General features: G+C 39.8%; 1 protein-coding gene across 1 annotated transcript in view; it reads left to right on the top strand.

Moving 5' to 3' along the window:
• PCSK5 (proprotein convertase subtilisin/kexin type 5) overlaps window positions 1-18739 on the top strand; it is a 619005-nt gene that overhangs the window by 489120 nt on the left and 111146 nt on the right. The window contains 2 exon segments of the mRNA XM_021008523.2: window positions 4369-4471; window positions 13164-13300. Of these exon segments, the coding sequence (XP_020864182.1) occupies window positions 4369-4471; window positions 13164-13300 (240 nt within the window).

Below are 18739 nucleotides of genomic sequence, written 5' to 3'. Positions count from 1 at the left end.
TTGGTGCAGGGCAGTTGATGGCTCAGTGGATAGAGTGCTGGGACTGAAGTCAGGAAGACTCATCTTCCTGAGTTCAAATCCAGCCTCAGACACTTACACGCTGTGTGACCCTGGACTTAACCCTGTTTGCCTCAGTTTCCTCATCTGTAAAATGATCTGGAGAAGGAAATGACAAACCACATCAGTATCTTTGCCAAGAAAACCCCAAATGGGGTCACAAAAATTTAGATGGGACTGAAAAATGACTGAACAATTGTCTTCTTGGGTCACTGTAGAGGACTACATTTATAAATCTCTGCAGTTTGAACATTTTTACTTTCTTTGTTAACAAAATTAACCAGATGTAAGTCTGTAGATTTAAAAACACATTTGTTTTTAACCCAAATAAAATCCAAAACCAGCTGCCACTCTATTTTTTTTTTCTGTGTGAAGGATACTAGCATCAGGAAAACTACCCTGGTCTTAGAGTCATCTCCAATGCTTACCCCTGTGTCACTCTGGGAAAATCACTGAGTCTCAGTTTCCTCATCTATCAAATGCAATGAGACATAATACATTTTATTATTATTATTATTGTTATTTTTATACTAATTATGGAAATGCTTATTTTATTCCATATATTAAAAATAAAATAAATAGGAAAAAAATTTTAAAGGATTATGAAGAAAGAAATTTATCACCTACTTATGAGGACAGATAAGTGGAAGATTTTATTTCCAGGGTACTCCATGCAGTGGGGTAAATGTAGGGCTTCAATGAGATACTGAGGCTGTGTTCACTTCACTCCCCATTTTATAGATGAGGTTGAGAGAGTTTGAGAAACTCCCAAGGTCACACATAGCTACAGACTCCTCTCCTATCTGGATTTTCTCCCTCCTCAGTAGCAGCCTTCTATCCAGGTCCCTGCTCCCCACCCCTTTCTAGGTCCGTTTTATATGTTATCTTTCCTCCATTAGAAAGAAAACTCCTCAAGGCTGGGACTGTCTTATACTTGTATCCCCAATGCTTAGCATAGTGCCTGGCACATAGTGAATGCTCATAGATGCTTTATCTATCTGAGTGTTTAAAGAAATTCAATTCTCGTTCTCACTCAATTCTTAACACCTGTCAAGTTCATTTTCCCAGTGCCTACTCTTTGCATACTCCAGAAAATAAGGTAACACGTCTTGCAGATTTTATGCTCTCACCAGCTTTTTTTGTTTTTGTTTTTAAAATCATCTTACTGTTATTGATTTTGCTGCTATATTGTTCAGTCACTTTTCAGTCCTGTCCAACTTTGTGACCCCATTTTGGGAGTTTTCTTGATAAAGACACTGGAGTGGTTTGCCATTTCCTTCTCTAGCTCATTTTTCAGATGAGGAAACTGAGGCAAACAGAATGAAGTGACTTGCCCAGGGTGTCATCACTAGTAAATGTCTGAGACCAGATTTGAATTCAAGAAGTTGAGTCTCTGTGACTCTAGGCCTGGCATTCTATCCACTGGACCACCTAACTGCCCCTTTTATTGATACCTTTAGCTTTTATATTTCCATTTCCGAATATGTTCCTCTCTCCCACCATGTTCAGCAAACCATCCATTAGAACAAAGATTTTTGAAAGCATATCACTATTTCACACCCATAGTCCCATATCGCTTCAAGACAGGAAGGGAGAGAGCTACATTTTCTTTTTTTTTAAGAAAAGAAAAAACATTATGTATTTATATATTAGAACTTAAATACAAAATAAGAAAAGAAAAAATGCATTGCCATATGTACAGCCAAACATAGGAGGATTCAAAATATGCAGCAATAAATTTCCATTTCAAGAAAACCTATATAATAAATCCTACTTTGCTTTCTTTTAAGTTTTCTTTTGTTCTCTGCCATGTACTTTTGACTTTGTTCTTTCCCCCCCCTTCTTTCCTCCCCCACCAAAGGCTACAATTAAGTGCAGTTACATACATGCACAAACATATATATGTGTATATATATATATTATATATACACACACACATATGCATATACATATATATATACATACATATGCATGCATATATATACATTTATACACAGAGATATATACATGTATATACACATGCATGCACTTACACATACATACATATACTTAGATTTTTATAATCATATTCATATGTAGACATATATATTAATATTCATCTATGTAAGACCATACTATACTTATGAGTCCTTTGTTTCTCTGATGGTAGATAACCTCTTCATAAGTCCTAGTCCTTCCATATTTTACTAAGTCCACCAACTCATCATTTCCTATACCACAGCCATATTCTAACCTTATACTGTCTAGTTATTTTAAATAGTCTAAAACAATATTTATTAATATGGCTGATATCTAGTGTAGTATACAGAGGTACTTTTTCTTAACTCTTGATCATCATGATTACAGAACATTCAGTTTCATTTTTTATTGTTCTTTCTGTTTCAGTTGTTGTAGCTGTTATGTATATTGCTTTCCTGGTTCTGATTCCATCATTCTGAATCAGTTCGTGCAAATCTTCCTGTTACTTTCTGTATTCACTATGTTCATTGTTTCTTACAACACAGGAATGTTCCTATACCACATTCATGTACCACAATTTGCTTAGCTATTTCACAGTGGCCATCTACTTTGCTTGCAATTTTTTTGTTACTACAAAAAGGCTTTCTATAAATAACTAGGTGAATATAGAGCTTTGCTTTCTATCTTTGACCTCCTTGGACTATATACCCACCAGTGGGAACTCTAGGGCTAAGGATATGAATACTTTTCTCTCTCTCTCTCTCTCTCTCTCTCTCTCTCTCTCTCTCTCTCTCTCTCTCTCTCTCTCTCTCTCTCTCTCTTTTAAGCATAAATGTAAATCACCATTAACTCATTGTTGATCTGGGGTTCTGGCAGCAGAAAGGGACCTATGGTGTCTTACCCAAACGGGTCACTTTCTAAAGACCAGTTTTAAGTTTAAATCCTAGTCTGCAAACTCCCAGAGAAGTGTCTATTAATCTCATTTTCCCTAAACGGCATTGAGGTACCTAAAAATGTTTTTAGGGTATTTGTATGTGTTATGAGAAAGAGAGAAAAAAAAGAGAGAGAGAGAAAGGGAGAGAGAGAGAGGGAGGAAGAGGAGGAGAAAAGAGAGAGAAAGACAAAGAGAGAGGGAGAGAAAGAAGAAGGGAGGGAGAGGGGGGAAGGGAGAGAAAGAGTGAAAAGGAAAGAAAGGGGGGACAAGGAGACAGAGAGAGAGAGAGAGAGAGAGAGAGAGAGAGAGAGAGAGAGAGAGAGAGTTAGCAGGAAGAGAGAGAGGAAGGAAGAGAGAAGGAGTGAAAAGGAGAGAGGGGGAGGGGAGGCAGACAGAGAGAAAAAGAGAGAGACAGAGACAGAGGAAGAGAGAGAAGAAGGGAGGGGAAAGGGAGAGAAAGAGTGAAAAGGAGAGAAAGAGAGAGGGGGAGAGGGAGACAGAAAGAGAGAGTGATGGAACTGAAGACTGAGAGCGTGGTTTCTGAAAATTTGTTATTTCTTTATAAACTGCCCTTTGAAATAAGAAAAGGACCACTTGGTTCAGGCCACACTATTCATTCCACTTGGAGAAGAGCATAGATTTTAAGGAAGTGAGAATAAGTATGGGATCCTTGTGTGCCATAACCTTCAATGAGTTTGCTGTTGCTGTCGTTTCACTCCTTTACCCCCACCTTCCCTCTGCAGTAAGTGGGGAAGGCCACCAGAAATTGGCACAACTCTGGCTGCTTCCGTCAGAAGGCCTCATGTGTTACTGCTGTTGTTGTCTTAGCAAAAGATAAACTTTTTAAATTAAATCAGGGCTTCTCTGGCCCTCTCAGGGTTGTTCCTCTTTCAGGGTGAGAGGTAGCACACATCTGCCAAGTGGCAGCCTAGACTTGACTCCTTATCCTAGACAATCCACAGAGCCTTTTGTTCATGGTGGGCATGCTCTGGGGTGGGTCCTGCTTGGCACTTTGCCTCATCCCAGATGACAGTTGAAGCCCCTTTGGGACAACAGACCTTCACTTTTAACAGGCAAATCAGTAGGAAGTCAAGGAAGGAGTCCTTTTGGGAAGTCCCTTTAGCCTTCCCTGACTTTTAAAATCTGTAACACATACGGACCAGATCCAAAAATATGTCATTGCCTCATAACTTTCTAAGGGTCCAACTCTGAGGGCCCCTGGGAGAGGAGAAGTTGTTGTTGTAAGGTCAGGATTTAGAATTGGCAGCTGGAGGAGTTCAGGGTCTCTCTAGAGTGTCTCCATTTTTTCTTTCTTATGCAAGCAATCACTATGAAGTCTGGCTGCCCTCAGAATGACAAGGCGGTCATCATGCATGGCTATGCGGGGCTGAAGTAAACAACTGGCTTTTGTTCCCCAGGGGAATACATTGATGACCTGGGCCGCTGCCTACGCTGTGATGTCTCTTGTTCCACATGCCGGGGTCCAACTCGAGAGAACTGCACTAGCTGCCTCATTACAAGGTAATAGTAACGATAAGAACTATCATTTATGTAATGCTTTGCAAAATGCTTTACATGAATCATCTTATTTTATCCTTACAACAGTCCTTTAAGGTAGGTGGGTGATTTTGATTATCCCCATTATACAGATGAGGAAACTGAGATTGAGATATGTTAAGTGACTCATCCATTATGCAGCAGCAGCTATAGTCTCCATCAGATTGGCACAGAGGAGATTCCCAAGGGAGAATGGAATTCTGCCACCGTGTTAGCAATCCTTATCAATTAGCTTCACAGTGGTCAGAAAACAAAACACACAACTTTTCCAATGATCAAACAGGCCATCTTGGCCAGACCCTGTTAGCTTTTTAGGAAAATTCAATTCAATGAACATTTATTGAAAACGTATTATTTGCAAGGCCTTTTACAGATTGGGGAAGATGCAAAGATGGAAAAAAGATACTAGTATTCCCTTTCCTCAAGGACCTTACAGTCTGAAAAAGGGGATCCATGCACTGATGATCCCATGACATGATTTCATGAGTTTAGGAGCTCCCTATAGGTTGTAGCCCCTCCAGTTCTTCTCAATGATTCTTGTGGATAAAACACTAGACTTAAAAACAGGAAGGCTTGCGTTCAAATTTTGCCTCCGGTACTTACTAGCTGTGTTATCCTGGAAGTCACCTAGCCACTCTGGGCCTCACTTTCCCAAGCTATAAAATGAGGTAGTTTAACTTAATGATATCGAAGGTCCTTTCTAGCCCTAGCTCTATCATCTAAAATCCATAAATATTCATGAGGCATCTACCTGTCTCTCTACAGGTCTAGCTCTCATGTTTAATATTTTGTAGCAATATCCCTTAATTGGTATGTCTGCTAGTTTTTGGTTTTGTTTTTGTTTTTTTAATAAAACTTCATTGATATTTTTTGTTTTTACATTGCCTGGCATTTCCCGAGTGCCCTTCCTTCTCTCCCTCTTAGAGAGCCATCCCATAAGGCTTCTTTTAAAAGGAATAATTCTCACTATATGAATACCCCATATTCTGGTATGTCATTCATGTCTTTGGCAATATCTTTTGCACCACTTTTCACAAACAAGTCATCATTGATAACATGATCTATCCTACTTAAGCCTGTAAGGTACCTTTACACTGTCATAGAGGTTACTTATAATTTTGCTTTATGATTTTCAACTTTATAGCAATGAACTGGAAAAATATGGGTAATAAACAGAAGGGCTTCTGTGGTAATGAGCAGACCGATTGCCTGCTGGTATATAGTTGTTATATGGTGGCATAGATTCCACTATAATGGATATTGTGAGTCTCCTCCGGCCCTGGAATGGGGAATGATCATGAGACATTGGGAGGAAGATGCTTCACAGTCAGGCTCTTCAGCTTAAAGCTGTCCTCCTAGAGTCTCACTATCCTTTTTGCTGACAGGAACTGAAGAGAGGAGGGGGAGGAGTGATTCGCACTGTCCATCTGAACTACAATTCCCAGGAGCCCATGCAGCTACATACCAGAATCTTTCCCTCTCCACAAGAAAATTAGTCTAAATACCCAGTTGCATCAGTGAGATCAATACATGGTAGACTATGGTGGGGCAAGGGAAAGGTCTGGACAGAGAACTCTCAGAAAATTCGAGAAGGGGAAGAATCACTTTTTGACTGAGTATGATTGAGAAAGGCTTAGTGGGAAAAGTGGCACCTTACACAGGTCTTGAAAAAAAGGAAAGTACATAAACAAGCCAAGATATAAAGGGAATATATTCTATGCGTACATCAATGCACGGAAGCATGGTAAGATTAGGGAAGAGCTAGTAGATCAGCTTGGCCAGAACATGAAGGTGAATTGTATGAAATAAGGGCACAACAGTAGACTCATATACTACCAGCATTTAGAACAATTTCTGAGACTTAGAGTCTCAGAGAGTTTTCTGGGACAGTGAGATTTTAAATGACTTGTCCATTGTCACATAGACAAGATTTGTCAGAGATGGGCTGGCTCTGTATTCATTAGGCCACATTATCTCTTATTTTCAAATGAGGAAATTGAGACCCAGAGAAACTGAATGATTTGACCAAGGTCACCCAACAAGTAAATCCATAAGATACTAAAAAAACAAGAGGAAGGCCTCCAGAGCAATGGGTGTCTTCAAAGAAGGATTTTGGAAAGACATGGATGAGAATCACATAGCTTGAGATGCTATGAAACAGTTGCCCCTAGACCAGTAGAAGAAGTCCAATAAGATTAGGTTTTCTGATGCCAAGTCATTCAGCATTCTTTCTGCTACATTATAGATCTCCCAGAGCAGAGACTCTCTTTTGCCTTTCTTTTTATTCCCAGGGTCTAGCACAGTACCTGGCACATAGTAGGAGCTTAAAAAATAATTATTGACCATTATGTGACTCTGCCTCCCTAGATTGGATCCAGGTTGTGAAGATTGTGCAGGGCCTCAAAAACTGCCCCGTTAGGGAGTTTTTATTTTATTCTTTAGGCAATGGGGAACCGCTGTCAGTTTTTGAGCAAGGAAATGCCACAGGAAGATGTGTGCCATAGGAAGATTATATTGGCACCTATATGGACAATGAGGCAGGAAGACCTATTATTAGACCTATTTAAAATGAGCTAGGTGAGAAATGATATTGTCCTTAACTAAAAAGAAGTGAAGAGAGAGATAGAGATGTAGGTGAGAGATTCCAGAGAGGCAGAACAGTTAGAATAATTAATGAGATGTGAGGAAGAGAACAAAGTCAGAGATAGCTTAAAGGATTTGATCCTGGGTGGCTAAGAGGAAAGTGAGGTCAACTATAGAAATAGGAAAGTTGGGAAGAAGGATGGGTTTTAGAGGGAGGAAAATGATATCTCCTGATGTTGGAATCCAGACCAGATCCAGAGATGATGTTTTTAAACCATTGAGACCCCTTTTCTCTCCTTTAACATGAAACACCTTTAACATGTTATGGGAAGGACCATGGATGTAGAGTTAGAATGGACTGTATCTTATCCAAACCCTTCATTTTATGGGTGGGAAAACTGAGATTCAGAGAGTTTAAATGATTTGTGCAGGTTCACAGAATTACTTTCAGAAGCAAGATTTGAACACAGGTTTTCCTTACTCCATTGCAAGTACTCTGTCCACACTGCAATATGATGAAGTCCTTCCATTTTGATTCTCTGAATCTATTTTAAAGAGGATAATAGAAGTGAAATGACTACTTTAAATCTCTCCTTACTCTAGCAACAGAGTATTCTTTTTATTTTGGAAGAAAACAACAGGTACTCCTTTTAATCATCAAAATAACTAAACCTCATGTTGGATGGAGGTGAAGATTCTGTCCTTTGTGAGGCCTTAGGTCTTCTGCTATTCTTATGGACTAACACTGCCCATGTTATGGGGTAACCTTGAATCCAGGAAGTTGCCTTACAATGAATGGGGAAATGAACTCTGGCCTGTAACTTCTGCACCTTTCCCTTTGCCGTTTCACTGGGTTAATTATGATTTCCTGCAAAATACTGAAATTAAAGCAAAATCCCCTTTAAAAGATATTAGTAGCCATCTCTGGTGGGGAGGTGGGAAAGAAAAGAAGAAAATAAAGAAATTTACACGATAACTTTATTATATATTTAAATGAAATAACAAGTTGCACGTAATAGATTTGCAGTTTCATGTGCAACCATTTTTAAAAATTATGCTATATTATGGAAATGCTTGTTTTATCCCATAAATTGAAAAAACAAATAAAAATTTTTTTAAATTATATTGGAAACACAAAAGAGACAGCTTATTATTGTATAGCATGCCTTGTCCTCTGAAGGTTTTTCAGATAATGAGGTAGATTTTGGATTAAGACCTAAAGATCAGAGTTGCAACGATGGAGCTATGAACCTGGGAGGTGTACTACAAACTGTATACAGTGAAAATGGCACAAAGTATGCCCTAAGGTGTGGCTGGTGAGAGGAAAGAATTTATTTCACTTTATCATCAGGTAGTTTCCTCTGTTAACTAATTATCCTTGCTGACTAGGTACTCAGCTCCGTTGTTTTTTGTGCTGTTGAAGTACTGACTGCAAGTTCCAACAGTACTCCCTAAATGTGGTACCCTGGAGCAAATCCCCAATCACCCCTCCCTAGTTAAAGTTTTGCTAAAGATGGGCAACTGATTAAAAAGCATTCAAAAGCTACTTTTGCTCTTATTCAAATCCAAAAATATTTTGGTCCAGTTCTGTGGACTTCTGGGAACAGGAATACTTTTTTCCTGGTTGTGATTCCATTAAACATTTAAGTACCAAGAAATTACATTAAGGACTATTGTGAGTGGCTTTAATTAGAGAAAACCAACAAAAGAAAACAAAAGATATAATAACTCCATCCTGAGATCATCTGTTCCAGCACATATCAAAAACACCACACAGTGGAACGTCACCCTAGGGGGTTCTGGTATATTTACCCCCAACACTAAGGACAGTGCCTCTGCCTAGCTGTTTAAGGTCTTGGCTCTGACGTTCCCCTCTGTACTGTGTGATCTCTATTAGACCTGAGTGACTGGTTGCAATTTGGTAATGAAAACATCAAGAAGATCTGAAATTTGGTGGTGGTAAAGTTTTTAGCTTTCCTGATTTACAGTGAGGAAGCTTGGCCTAGAGCCATTGTGATCTGAGCTGGGAGGCTAACTGTCTCACAGATGGCTTTAAAGAGAATATCCCTCAATCTCCCTGGAACCCAAAAGGAAGCATCCATCCTCTTCTCAGGAAGATTTGTTGGTCTCCTTGTAAATAGAAGCAACTGGAAATGTGGCTCATTCAACAATTGCCAGACAATTTAATAGAGACAGAGACAGAGAGAGATATTGAGACAGAGACATTGAGACAAAGAGACCAAGAGAGATAGAAATAGAGAGACAGAGACAGAAAAACCAAGAGAGAGAGAGACAGAGAAACACCTACTAATCCACACTCTTTTTTTTTCCTTTTGAGCAGAATTATTTTTTTTTACCTACTGCTGGACCACTAGCTTTTTGCTCTTTTCATTCCAGTCTGCACACAAAGGCTGGGTTTTATTTTACTATTTTGTTTCTCTCTCTCTCTCTCTCTCTCTCTCTCTCTCTTCTCTCTCTCTCTCTCTCTCTCATTCTCTCCCCTGTGTTTTTTATTTTCTGCTAAAAACATGACAAAGCTCTTCAGATTTAGGAAAAGATCAAGACCCACAGAAAAATAAGTAGTTTTTCTCTTCTACAAAAGCAGTTTGATTCCACTAGGGGTCCCGCCCTCCTCCATTTCAGGACGGCCCTAAGAGGCACCTTAAACTGAAGATACTCACAAATGACCCTGTCACAAGAGAGAGGCCCAAATTGGAGATAAATGATTTTTTCAGCTAAATTCTCTTTGCTGCCTCTAAAGGATAAAGTGATGATATGTTTTCTATGTTCCCTTTCCTGTCCTACCCTCCCACAAGTGGATTTAGTAAGAAAGTGAGCACATTGGATGAATGCACACCCATTTTCCTTTTTTCATGTTAAATTCTGCCTCAGGTAGGCTTTTGGTTTGAAAACCTTGAAAGTTCTTATCTAGGTCTCCTGTCCCACCCCCTTTACCACCACCACATAATGAGGACATTTCATTTATTTTACTTTTTCTTTGAACCAACTCAAAACTGTCCTTGATAAATCTTCCCATGCTCAAAAACCATAGCTCAAAAACTGGGTTTTTCTTCATTGGCTTGAATTATCAGTCTGACCCCTGAGGTCTTTCTCTTTGTAAGCCTAGTGGGGTTGATAAGATAATTTGCCTTTTTTGGGTGTGGAGGCTAAGTGAGCACAAGGACAGCCAGATGTTTGTGAGTGTGCCCCTGGTGGAGTCTATAAAGTCAGCAGTTAGACTGAAGTATTGCTGTCTGCCATAGTCACTGTGTAGAAAGAGCCTCTGACTCAGCCCAAGCAGTGTTGGGTGGTCAAAAGTGGGAAGGGGGACAGAGGCTCACTGGTCCCACTATAGAATAGTGCAGAATAAAGGAATCAAAGGACCTGAATTCAAATCTTGGATCTACAAATTATGACCTACAGGATCTTGACATATTATTGACTTCTCTAAACCTCTGAAAAAGAGGAAGTTGGACCATTTGATCTCTATGGTTCCTTGTGCTATGACACCATGATCTATGATCTATGATGGCAGCAGACCAGATTTGACCTTTGGTCCATAGCTTGTTGACCCTTATCTAGTCCAAATTCCTCATTTTATAGATGAGGACCTTGCGGCCCAAAAATGACACAACCCCAGATCTTCTGATTCCATGTCTGGATCTCTTCAACTAGGATCATAGCACCACCAATTTAGACCTAGGAGGGTCTTTGGAGGTCATCAAGTCTAGCCTTTTCATTTTCCAAATGAGGAGTTGAGGAATAAAAAAAAAGTTAAGTGAATTTCTCAGGGTCTTTAGCTAGTAAGTGTCTGAGGTGGAATCTGAACCCAAGTCTTTGAGTCTAAGTCAAATGACTAATCCATTATACCACACTGCCACTCACTACATCACATTTCCTCCCAGATATATGGATATAGAGTTGATTTCAGCAAACTGCCAATTTCTGTTCCATATAATATGATACAATTTTTTGATAAATAATGTTTGAGATATTCCTATAACCAAAGAGGACCATTTGAGAGTGGTAAGAAAAACTTTTCAGAAGTAATCAATAGGGAAAAAGAGATTGCATCTCTGCTGTTCCCTAAAAAAAATACAACACCTGTGTTAGTGGTTCCTTTCTCACCCAAAAAACCCAAGCACAATAGAGGTATCTCTCAGTTCTCTGGATCATCGTCTCTACCATGAGAGCTTCAGCATGTGACATTCCCTCAGGAGTAGTCATCAGTTCCCCTTATAAGCACACAGACTAACAAAGCTCCAGACATGAACACTTTTATATGCAAGTAGTTTGAAACATACAGAACTTGCATAGTCCTTGGGACTTATATTACTTCCTTGGGTAGCCTTACATCTTAGGGTTATTAGGGCACTTTTTCCACTTTGTTGCTCCTCCTCATGGCTTAATGGTCCATAGTGATGGAATGAATGAAAAATACTTCTCAAATACTCTATTCCATGCCGTGTTAAGCCATGGGGATAACAAGACAGTCCATGCCCTAAAGGAATTCATATTCTGGTAGGAGGCAATAACATATAAGGGAATGGTGGCCAAGATGTTTTGGTTTGGGAAGTCATAGAGATGGTGAGTGGAGTCCTAGGTCAATCAATTGACACTCCCTTCTGGAAGCAATGGTACTGATTTTATTACTGTTCAGATAGCAAGAGGTGAAGAGTAGGGGAGAGAAATAGGGAAGTGGCAGTACAAGAGTGGCAACAGAATGCAGGGGGGCAGTCAAATGATTCATTTTTAGTAACTTTTTCTCCTGCTTCTCTAAGCCTATATTGCTGGTTGCCCTCCATTGTTGGTAGTTCCCTTCCTCTCCAGAAGATGGAAGCCTTCTTGTTTCTTGCACTGTCCTTCATAGCTCCTTCTTCTTGCTACTCAGCTCTTGTATCCACTCCAAGTTTCATCTTGTGCTCTCCATTGTTTGGTAGTTCCACTCTCCTCCAGCAGATGGCAATTATCTAGTTACTCGTACTCTCCTTCATAGCCCCATCTTGCTCCTCAGTTCTTCTGTCCAACCCAAGTTCCATCTTGTACGCTCCATTGTTTGGTAGTTCTACTATCCTCCAGCAGATGGTGCTCATTGACTTCTACCACTCTGCTCACACTCCATTAGCAGCTCTTATCTAGTTGAGGATGCTCACCACCTTTTCCTGAAGACCAGCTCTTTAACAGTGGCCCATAGTGGGCTCAGTGTCAGAGTATTTTTACAGCTCAAGATGGCACACCTTGGTTGTTCTTAAGTTTATTTTTATATATGGTTCCTACAATCTCAAAATCACAAGGAGGCCTGGGAATGTGGGGGGGGGGAGAGGGAGGAGTCATAGGAACCTCTCCCTTTTTGTATTGCACAAGCAAATGTCTATTTTCAATCCCTTGTGAGTTTATGGTGACATATTACCACTTTGCCTTCTCTCTTTCCCAGGATCTGGGTGGTGCATTTCCTTCTCACATCATTATTTCTCCCTGGGCCTCAGGGTTCTGGATAGTATTCCTACTTTCTCTTCAATTGTTCCTCTATCCCCATCCTCTCCCAAGGTAGCTATTGTTCTTCAGTCATTTTGGTTACGTCTGCCTCTTTGTGACCCTATTCGGGGTTTTCTCAGCAAAGATACTAGAGTGGTTTGCCATTTCCTTCTCCAACTCATTTTACAGTTGAGGAAACTGAGGCCAACAGGGTTAAGTGACTTGTCAAGGGTCACACAGCTAGTGTCTGAGGTCAGATTTTAACTCATATCTTCCTAACTCCAGGCCTGGCGCTCTACCCACCGTGCCATCTAAAGCAGCTGAATAAAATTAATCAAATTTCTCAGGGATGCTTTCTGAGAAATCTAGAAAAGAGGGAGAGGGCATGGTGAAAGGATGTAAATGGGACAACGACTTAAAGTATAGGTTCCACTGATAATGGATCAGTGGTGCCATCTTTGTGGGTAGAATCATAAAAAAAAAAGACAGTATGGAACAAGAATACATAAGCTTAGCATTGCTTTAGCACTCTGTTGTCAAAAAATTCTACCTTCATGAGTTTCGTAATTTTTGTGTGTTCTTCTTCCTGCTGCCCCAGGTTCTTTGACAATGACCGCTGCGTCCTGACCTGTCCTTCAGGGAAATTTGAATTTCACAACCAATGCCATCCGTGTCATCACACTTGCCAAGAATGCCAAGGAAGTGAGCCCTCCAACTGTACCTCCTGTGGCACAGGTAAGGATAGCCGAGAGTTGTTCATTCTCTGTTGTTTCAAATCCTTCCCTCCACTGTTACTGCTCAGCTTTATTCAGAAGCATTGTCTCCTGTGCTGAGGGGGTGAGCCTGGACAGCTACTCATCTGCATTCTTCAGCACTTACAGGAAGTGTTACTTAGTGGGCAGAGCACTAGGTAGGAGTCAGAAACAAATAAATGATGGAATAAAGGCCTCTCAGCATTGGACCCTGTGCTAAGTCCTGGAAATACAGACACAAAAGTAAGAGAGTTCCTAAGTGTGAGTGGCTTAGTTCTTGGAATTTAAATCTATAAATGTTGCCTGATTTTAATTAAATCAAGTGTTTACCATGTGCCATATTATCCTAAGAACTGAGGGATTAAAAACATTTAGATAAGATAAAGTTCTTGCCCTCATAGAGCTTACATTTGTGGCAATTAAAAGGTTCGAGAGATATAATTTCTAGGTAATTTAATCATTTTATTAATAATGGCAGCATTTTAATAAAAGGGTGGTCATTTGGCCATCTCTTTCTTAGACTGAAAACAAGCCATGTGGTAGGCTCACAGTTTATATACCCTTCAAACAGTAGCTGTTCCCCAGGTTGGGAATCAACTCTGATTGGTTAACAATTAATGAAAGAATGCATATTACAACGAAGGGCTGAGAGTGACATAATATCACCCTTAGACAGACAGACTATCTCTATACCCAGACCACCCCCAGCCTTGGGCAATTTAGACAAAAGTGTCAGTCTCCACCCAAGTTTGATGGAATGGAATTCACCTTAGACTAGAGATTCCTTGTAAGGTTGGGTGGGATTTGATAGAGAAGGTTAACTCAACCTTCTGAGACTGAGGTCTTGAAAAAAGAAAAAGGGAGAGCTTTGAATCTCCCCAAATCATTATTTATTAATACTCATTTTTCCCACACTCTAATAGGAAGATAGGACATATACACAGAAAGCTATAATATTAATAATATATAAGTGTATGAGAAAGGTACAAGTAACATATATGAGGTCCCAAGGAGGGAAAGTCACTGCTACTTGAGACGATCACAGAAGGCTTCCCGGAGAAAGTGATATTTGAGTTGGGTTATAAAGAGCAGTAAGAAGGGGCAGCTAGGTGGCACAATGGATAGAGCTACAGCCTTGGAGTCAGGAGGACCTGAGTTCAAATCCTGCCTCAGACACTTGACACTTACTAGCTGTATGACCCTGGGCAAGTCACTTAACCCTGATTGTCTCATCAAAAAGGGGAAAAAACCAAAAGGACAGGAAGATTTCAACAGGGGGCAATATGGGCATAAGTGTGAGAACAAAAACATGGTAATGGTCAAGTTCAAGGTTTATACAAAAGATAGCAAATCATCTAATGTGGCAGAAGCATTGAGTAGGAAGATGAGAGGATATGGAAGATGAGAAAGGAGGGGCAGCACTAGATTGTGGGGAGCCTTGGATGCCAGGCTTATGTTTGAGGCTTTAGGGAGCCACTGAAGGATTTTAACTGATACCATCTTGCTTACCTTCTCAGTGAGGGGAGGGAGGGAATTGGGAACTCAAAATTTAAAAAGGAAAAGAATGTTAAAAATAAATAAATAACAAATTGAAAAAAGAGAATGGATGGGTAGGTTAGGTCTTTCCGATCCACCAAGTGTCAAAAATGTATTGGGCACTCTGCAATCCTTTGGACACATAAAGGACTGTTATTTTTAAACCTTGCCCTGGCCTTATCCCCAATCCATAACAAATTTAGAATAGCTTCACAAAAAGTAGCCTAATTTTCCACATACTTCACCCCTACACTAGAGAAAAGGCACAAGGAAACCTGCAAAAGATGTCTTCTGATGATAAACTCCTTCCTTCCCTACCCATGAACAGAAGGCCCTGAAGTAAGCTATACAAGGATACCCTCCAGTCAACTATATAATTCATGATTTGAAAATAATGACAATAATTGGGAAAAATTCAATTGAGCAGGAGGAGGAATTAGTTGCCATTGTGGTTCACAGATGGTGATTATTGACAATGTCTCTCATTTGGCAGCTTCATATTTTATCTAATTATTCTTACTCACTAGGTACTAAACCTAGTTTTATTTCCATAGTTGAAAAAAGTACTTGTTTTGAATGTCAGTGCCCTCTAAATTTTGGTGTTCTGGGACAAAGTCTTACCCTGGTTGTGACTTTGTGAGTTGCTCTTGTATAACATCCCTTTTACACAAAGGTTGGGAGTGGCCCATAAACTCTTCTAGGCTATCTCTTTTGGGTCTCAAGCTGAGCCTTCCCCATCCCCCAGCACTCAACAAGGATGGAGAAGCCACTTTCAAATAGCCTACAAGGAGCCAAGGAGGTGGAAGGGGGGAAGGGGGTGGTTTCACACGACTACCTTCAAGAAGTTGCTAGAGAGAAAATGAAAAAGGTGTGGAGAGTTTGCTCCCCCTTTCCATTATTGCCAAGTATGTCAGTAGCCCACAGGGGAATACCAGAGATGAAGAGCCATAAGTCAGGTGACATTTGAAAACATGGTTTTCTCTCCCTCTGGGGAGAAGACACATACGCCATAAGTTGTTCAAGCTTCAACAAAAAATCTTTTTTGGCACTGTATGAAATAGAGGATGAAGGCTAAAAAAATGTTCCCCTTTGACTCGCTGAACAGAAAGATAAATTCAGCTAGTCACAAAGTAGGTAATGTGTTATACTGTCCTGTTGCACTGCTTTTCAAATCTTATTTTCCTTACAGTAGGTTATTCACATTAGACAGCTGGAGATAGAAGCACGAAGCAGGTGAAGTTTATCCTTTGAGGGTCTTCAGCCTTCTACTTCTGTGTCCTTTATCCTCTCTGTAGTTCCTTTCCTTGGTCCCTTTCCTTTGACACCTGGTCTTAGCGATCTCATCAGTCTTTCCCTTAAACAAAACTCGTATCTGAGTATGAATTCGCCAGCAGAGTTTTGCCTCTCGGGGGAACATGAATTTTAAGCCTCTTCTCTGAGTCTGGAATGAAAGGCTTTGTCCTCAGAAACCACACCGAGTAGGCTGCTGCCTGCTCTGCCTACACCTAACGCCGGCCTTGACTCATTCCAGGGTTTTATGGCATTACATCAATTTCAGTCCCATGAGCTTGTGGCAAGGAATTCAAAGATTTAAAGCTGGCATTTTAAACCTGTGGGCGATCCTAATTATCATCTGTAACCAAGTGTGCTTAGATCATCATAAATAGAGCCAAGCCTTGACAGATGTCGTAAATGAGCAGTGGCCTATTGCAGACGACTAAAGTAAGCAGGACCAGGGCCCTTATCATTAAACCGAGGGTAACATGTCTTCCTAACCTTTTCAAATAGGCTCAATATTTTAGATACCAACACTCTTCCAATCCCTTCCTTTTTCTTCTCTTTGGGAGAATCCCATGGGCAGATAATAGAAATGCTTTTGAATGAAGTTTCCCGAGTATGTATTTGTACAACAGTTGTTTCTGGTCAAAAGAGCTTCATTTTAGTTGATTATGACCCTAATGGATAGAATGCTAGATCTGGAGACAGGAATGATGGAGTTCAAATCCTGCATCCGGAACTTAATAGCTGTATGACCCTGGGCATGACATCTAACTGATCCGAGGCTCAGTTTCCTGCTCTTTAAGACAGACATAATAATACCTGTTGGCCATACCTGACAGAATTGTTGAAAGGCTCAACTAAGACAATTACATAAAGTATTTTGCAAATTCTAAAGCACTATATAATGCCAGTTATTAATAGTAATTAAAGATGATCATAATTAATAATAATTCAGAATGAAAATGGTAGCAATGGGCGTTCATTCTAACTTATTTCTTGTTTGAAGTTATGCTGTAGGAGTAATGATGAAAAGTCATCATACTATACAGTAACTTTACGTCTAATGTGCAAAACCCTCGAGGTATGGGCCTCCTTTTGTGGAAAATCAAAATTTATGTCAAACAAGGATATTTCTAGCAGAGTCCAGTAAGAGAATTAAATTTGAGGTGGATCACCTTCAATTAGCACCTGCATTCAACTGCATTCTTCTCCTTGCAAATGGAAGGCAGACATGGATGGATGTGCTATTCCACTTTGGGGTTTGAAGACCTCCCCCTTAAGTGCTCAATTTAAATTAGTTCCTTTGCCCAAAGGGAAGAGCCTGATTACAGATTCAGGAGGCCTGGGTTCTAATCCTGCCTCTGAGATTGGGTAAGTGATCTTGGGCCAGTCCATTTAAAATGAGGATAAATATACTTCTACTGCCAACCTGACAGGATTTATGTGACATCTTGCTGTAAAGAAAAAAAAAGTCATAGGCACGTGGACAGTGGGTGCTGGGTGTGCCCAAACCGTCAATCAATCAAAAAGTACTTATAAAGTGCCTACTGTGTGCCAGGTATAATGTGTCCTTTTTTGGTATTTTGTGCTTCATTTCTAAAGATCATATTTTTTTTAAAGTAAAGTGTATTTCATCATTTTGGTAAGTTTTAGTTTCTTTGATGACTTGATGGCTAAAATTAATTTTTTTTATGATTGACATTAAATGTAATATCAAATGCAATAAATGTATTTTAAATATTAAAATATTTTAAATGTTTTAAAATTTTTAAATCTAAAATATTAACTAATAAAATTGATAATATTAATTAATAATTTAAAATCTTATTTAATACATTCCCTAATGAAATGCACACTGCATGCCCATGACATGAATACATAAGTAATTCTGAATTTCAGTCTCCCATCTTACACTATCAGTGGTTCTCTTTGTATCCATCAGCAAACATTTAGTAAGTACCTACTAAGTGTAAGAGCTGGAGAAAGAAATGGCAAACCACTCCAGTATCTTTGCCAAGGAAACCCCCAAAATGGGGTCACAAAGAGTCAGACATGACTGAAAAACGATTGAACGACAAATGTGCCAGAGTCTGTATCAGGCTTTGGAGTGACAGGGTTAGGGACGATTGAGAGACCTAAAATCTTGGGTAATTCTGAAAGCTAATGATTTTGGCAGTGTGGGTGCCCTTTCCACTGAATAGACCGCTGCCTCCCTGTGAGTTGGTCTTTGATGGGCAACATTAGTCAACTGACTTGAAGACATATTAGCACAACTTTTTATATTCATGCACTGGCTTCCCATTGCTATTGCTTGAAAGAAAATAAAAAGTATTCTTTTAACAGCACCGAGATCATCATCTCTGCTGTAGTATCCTATTTGTGTAGAGATGCTTAGAGCACTGAACTTGGAGTCTGAAAGACCTGAGTTCAAGTCCTGACTCAGACACTTATTTAGTTTGGTGACCCCAGGCAAGTGACTTAACCTCTCCCAGCCTCAGCTGTCTCATTTGAAAAATGGGCAGAGTACCTACTTCCAGAGCTGTCATTAGGATCAAATGAGATGACATATGTAAAGCACTTTACAAACCCTAAACTACTATATAAA

This window comes from Phascolarctos cinereus, unplaced genomic scaffold (genome assembly GCF_003287225.1).
Source record: "Phascolarctos cinereus isolate Bilbo 61053 unplaced genomic scaffold, phaCin_HiC Scaffold_4;HRSCAF=312, whole genome shotgun sequence".
Taxonomy (NCBI): domain Eukaryota; kingdom Metazoa; phylum Chordata; class Mammalia; order Diprotodontia; family Phascolarctidae; genus Phascolarctos; species Phascolarctos cinereus.
This window is presented reverse-complemented; position numbering and strand designations above follow the sequence as displayed.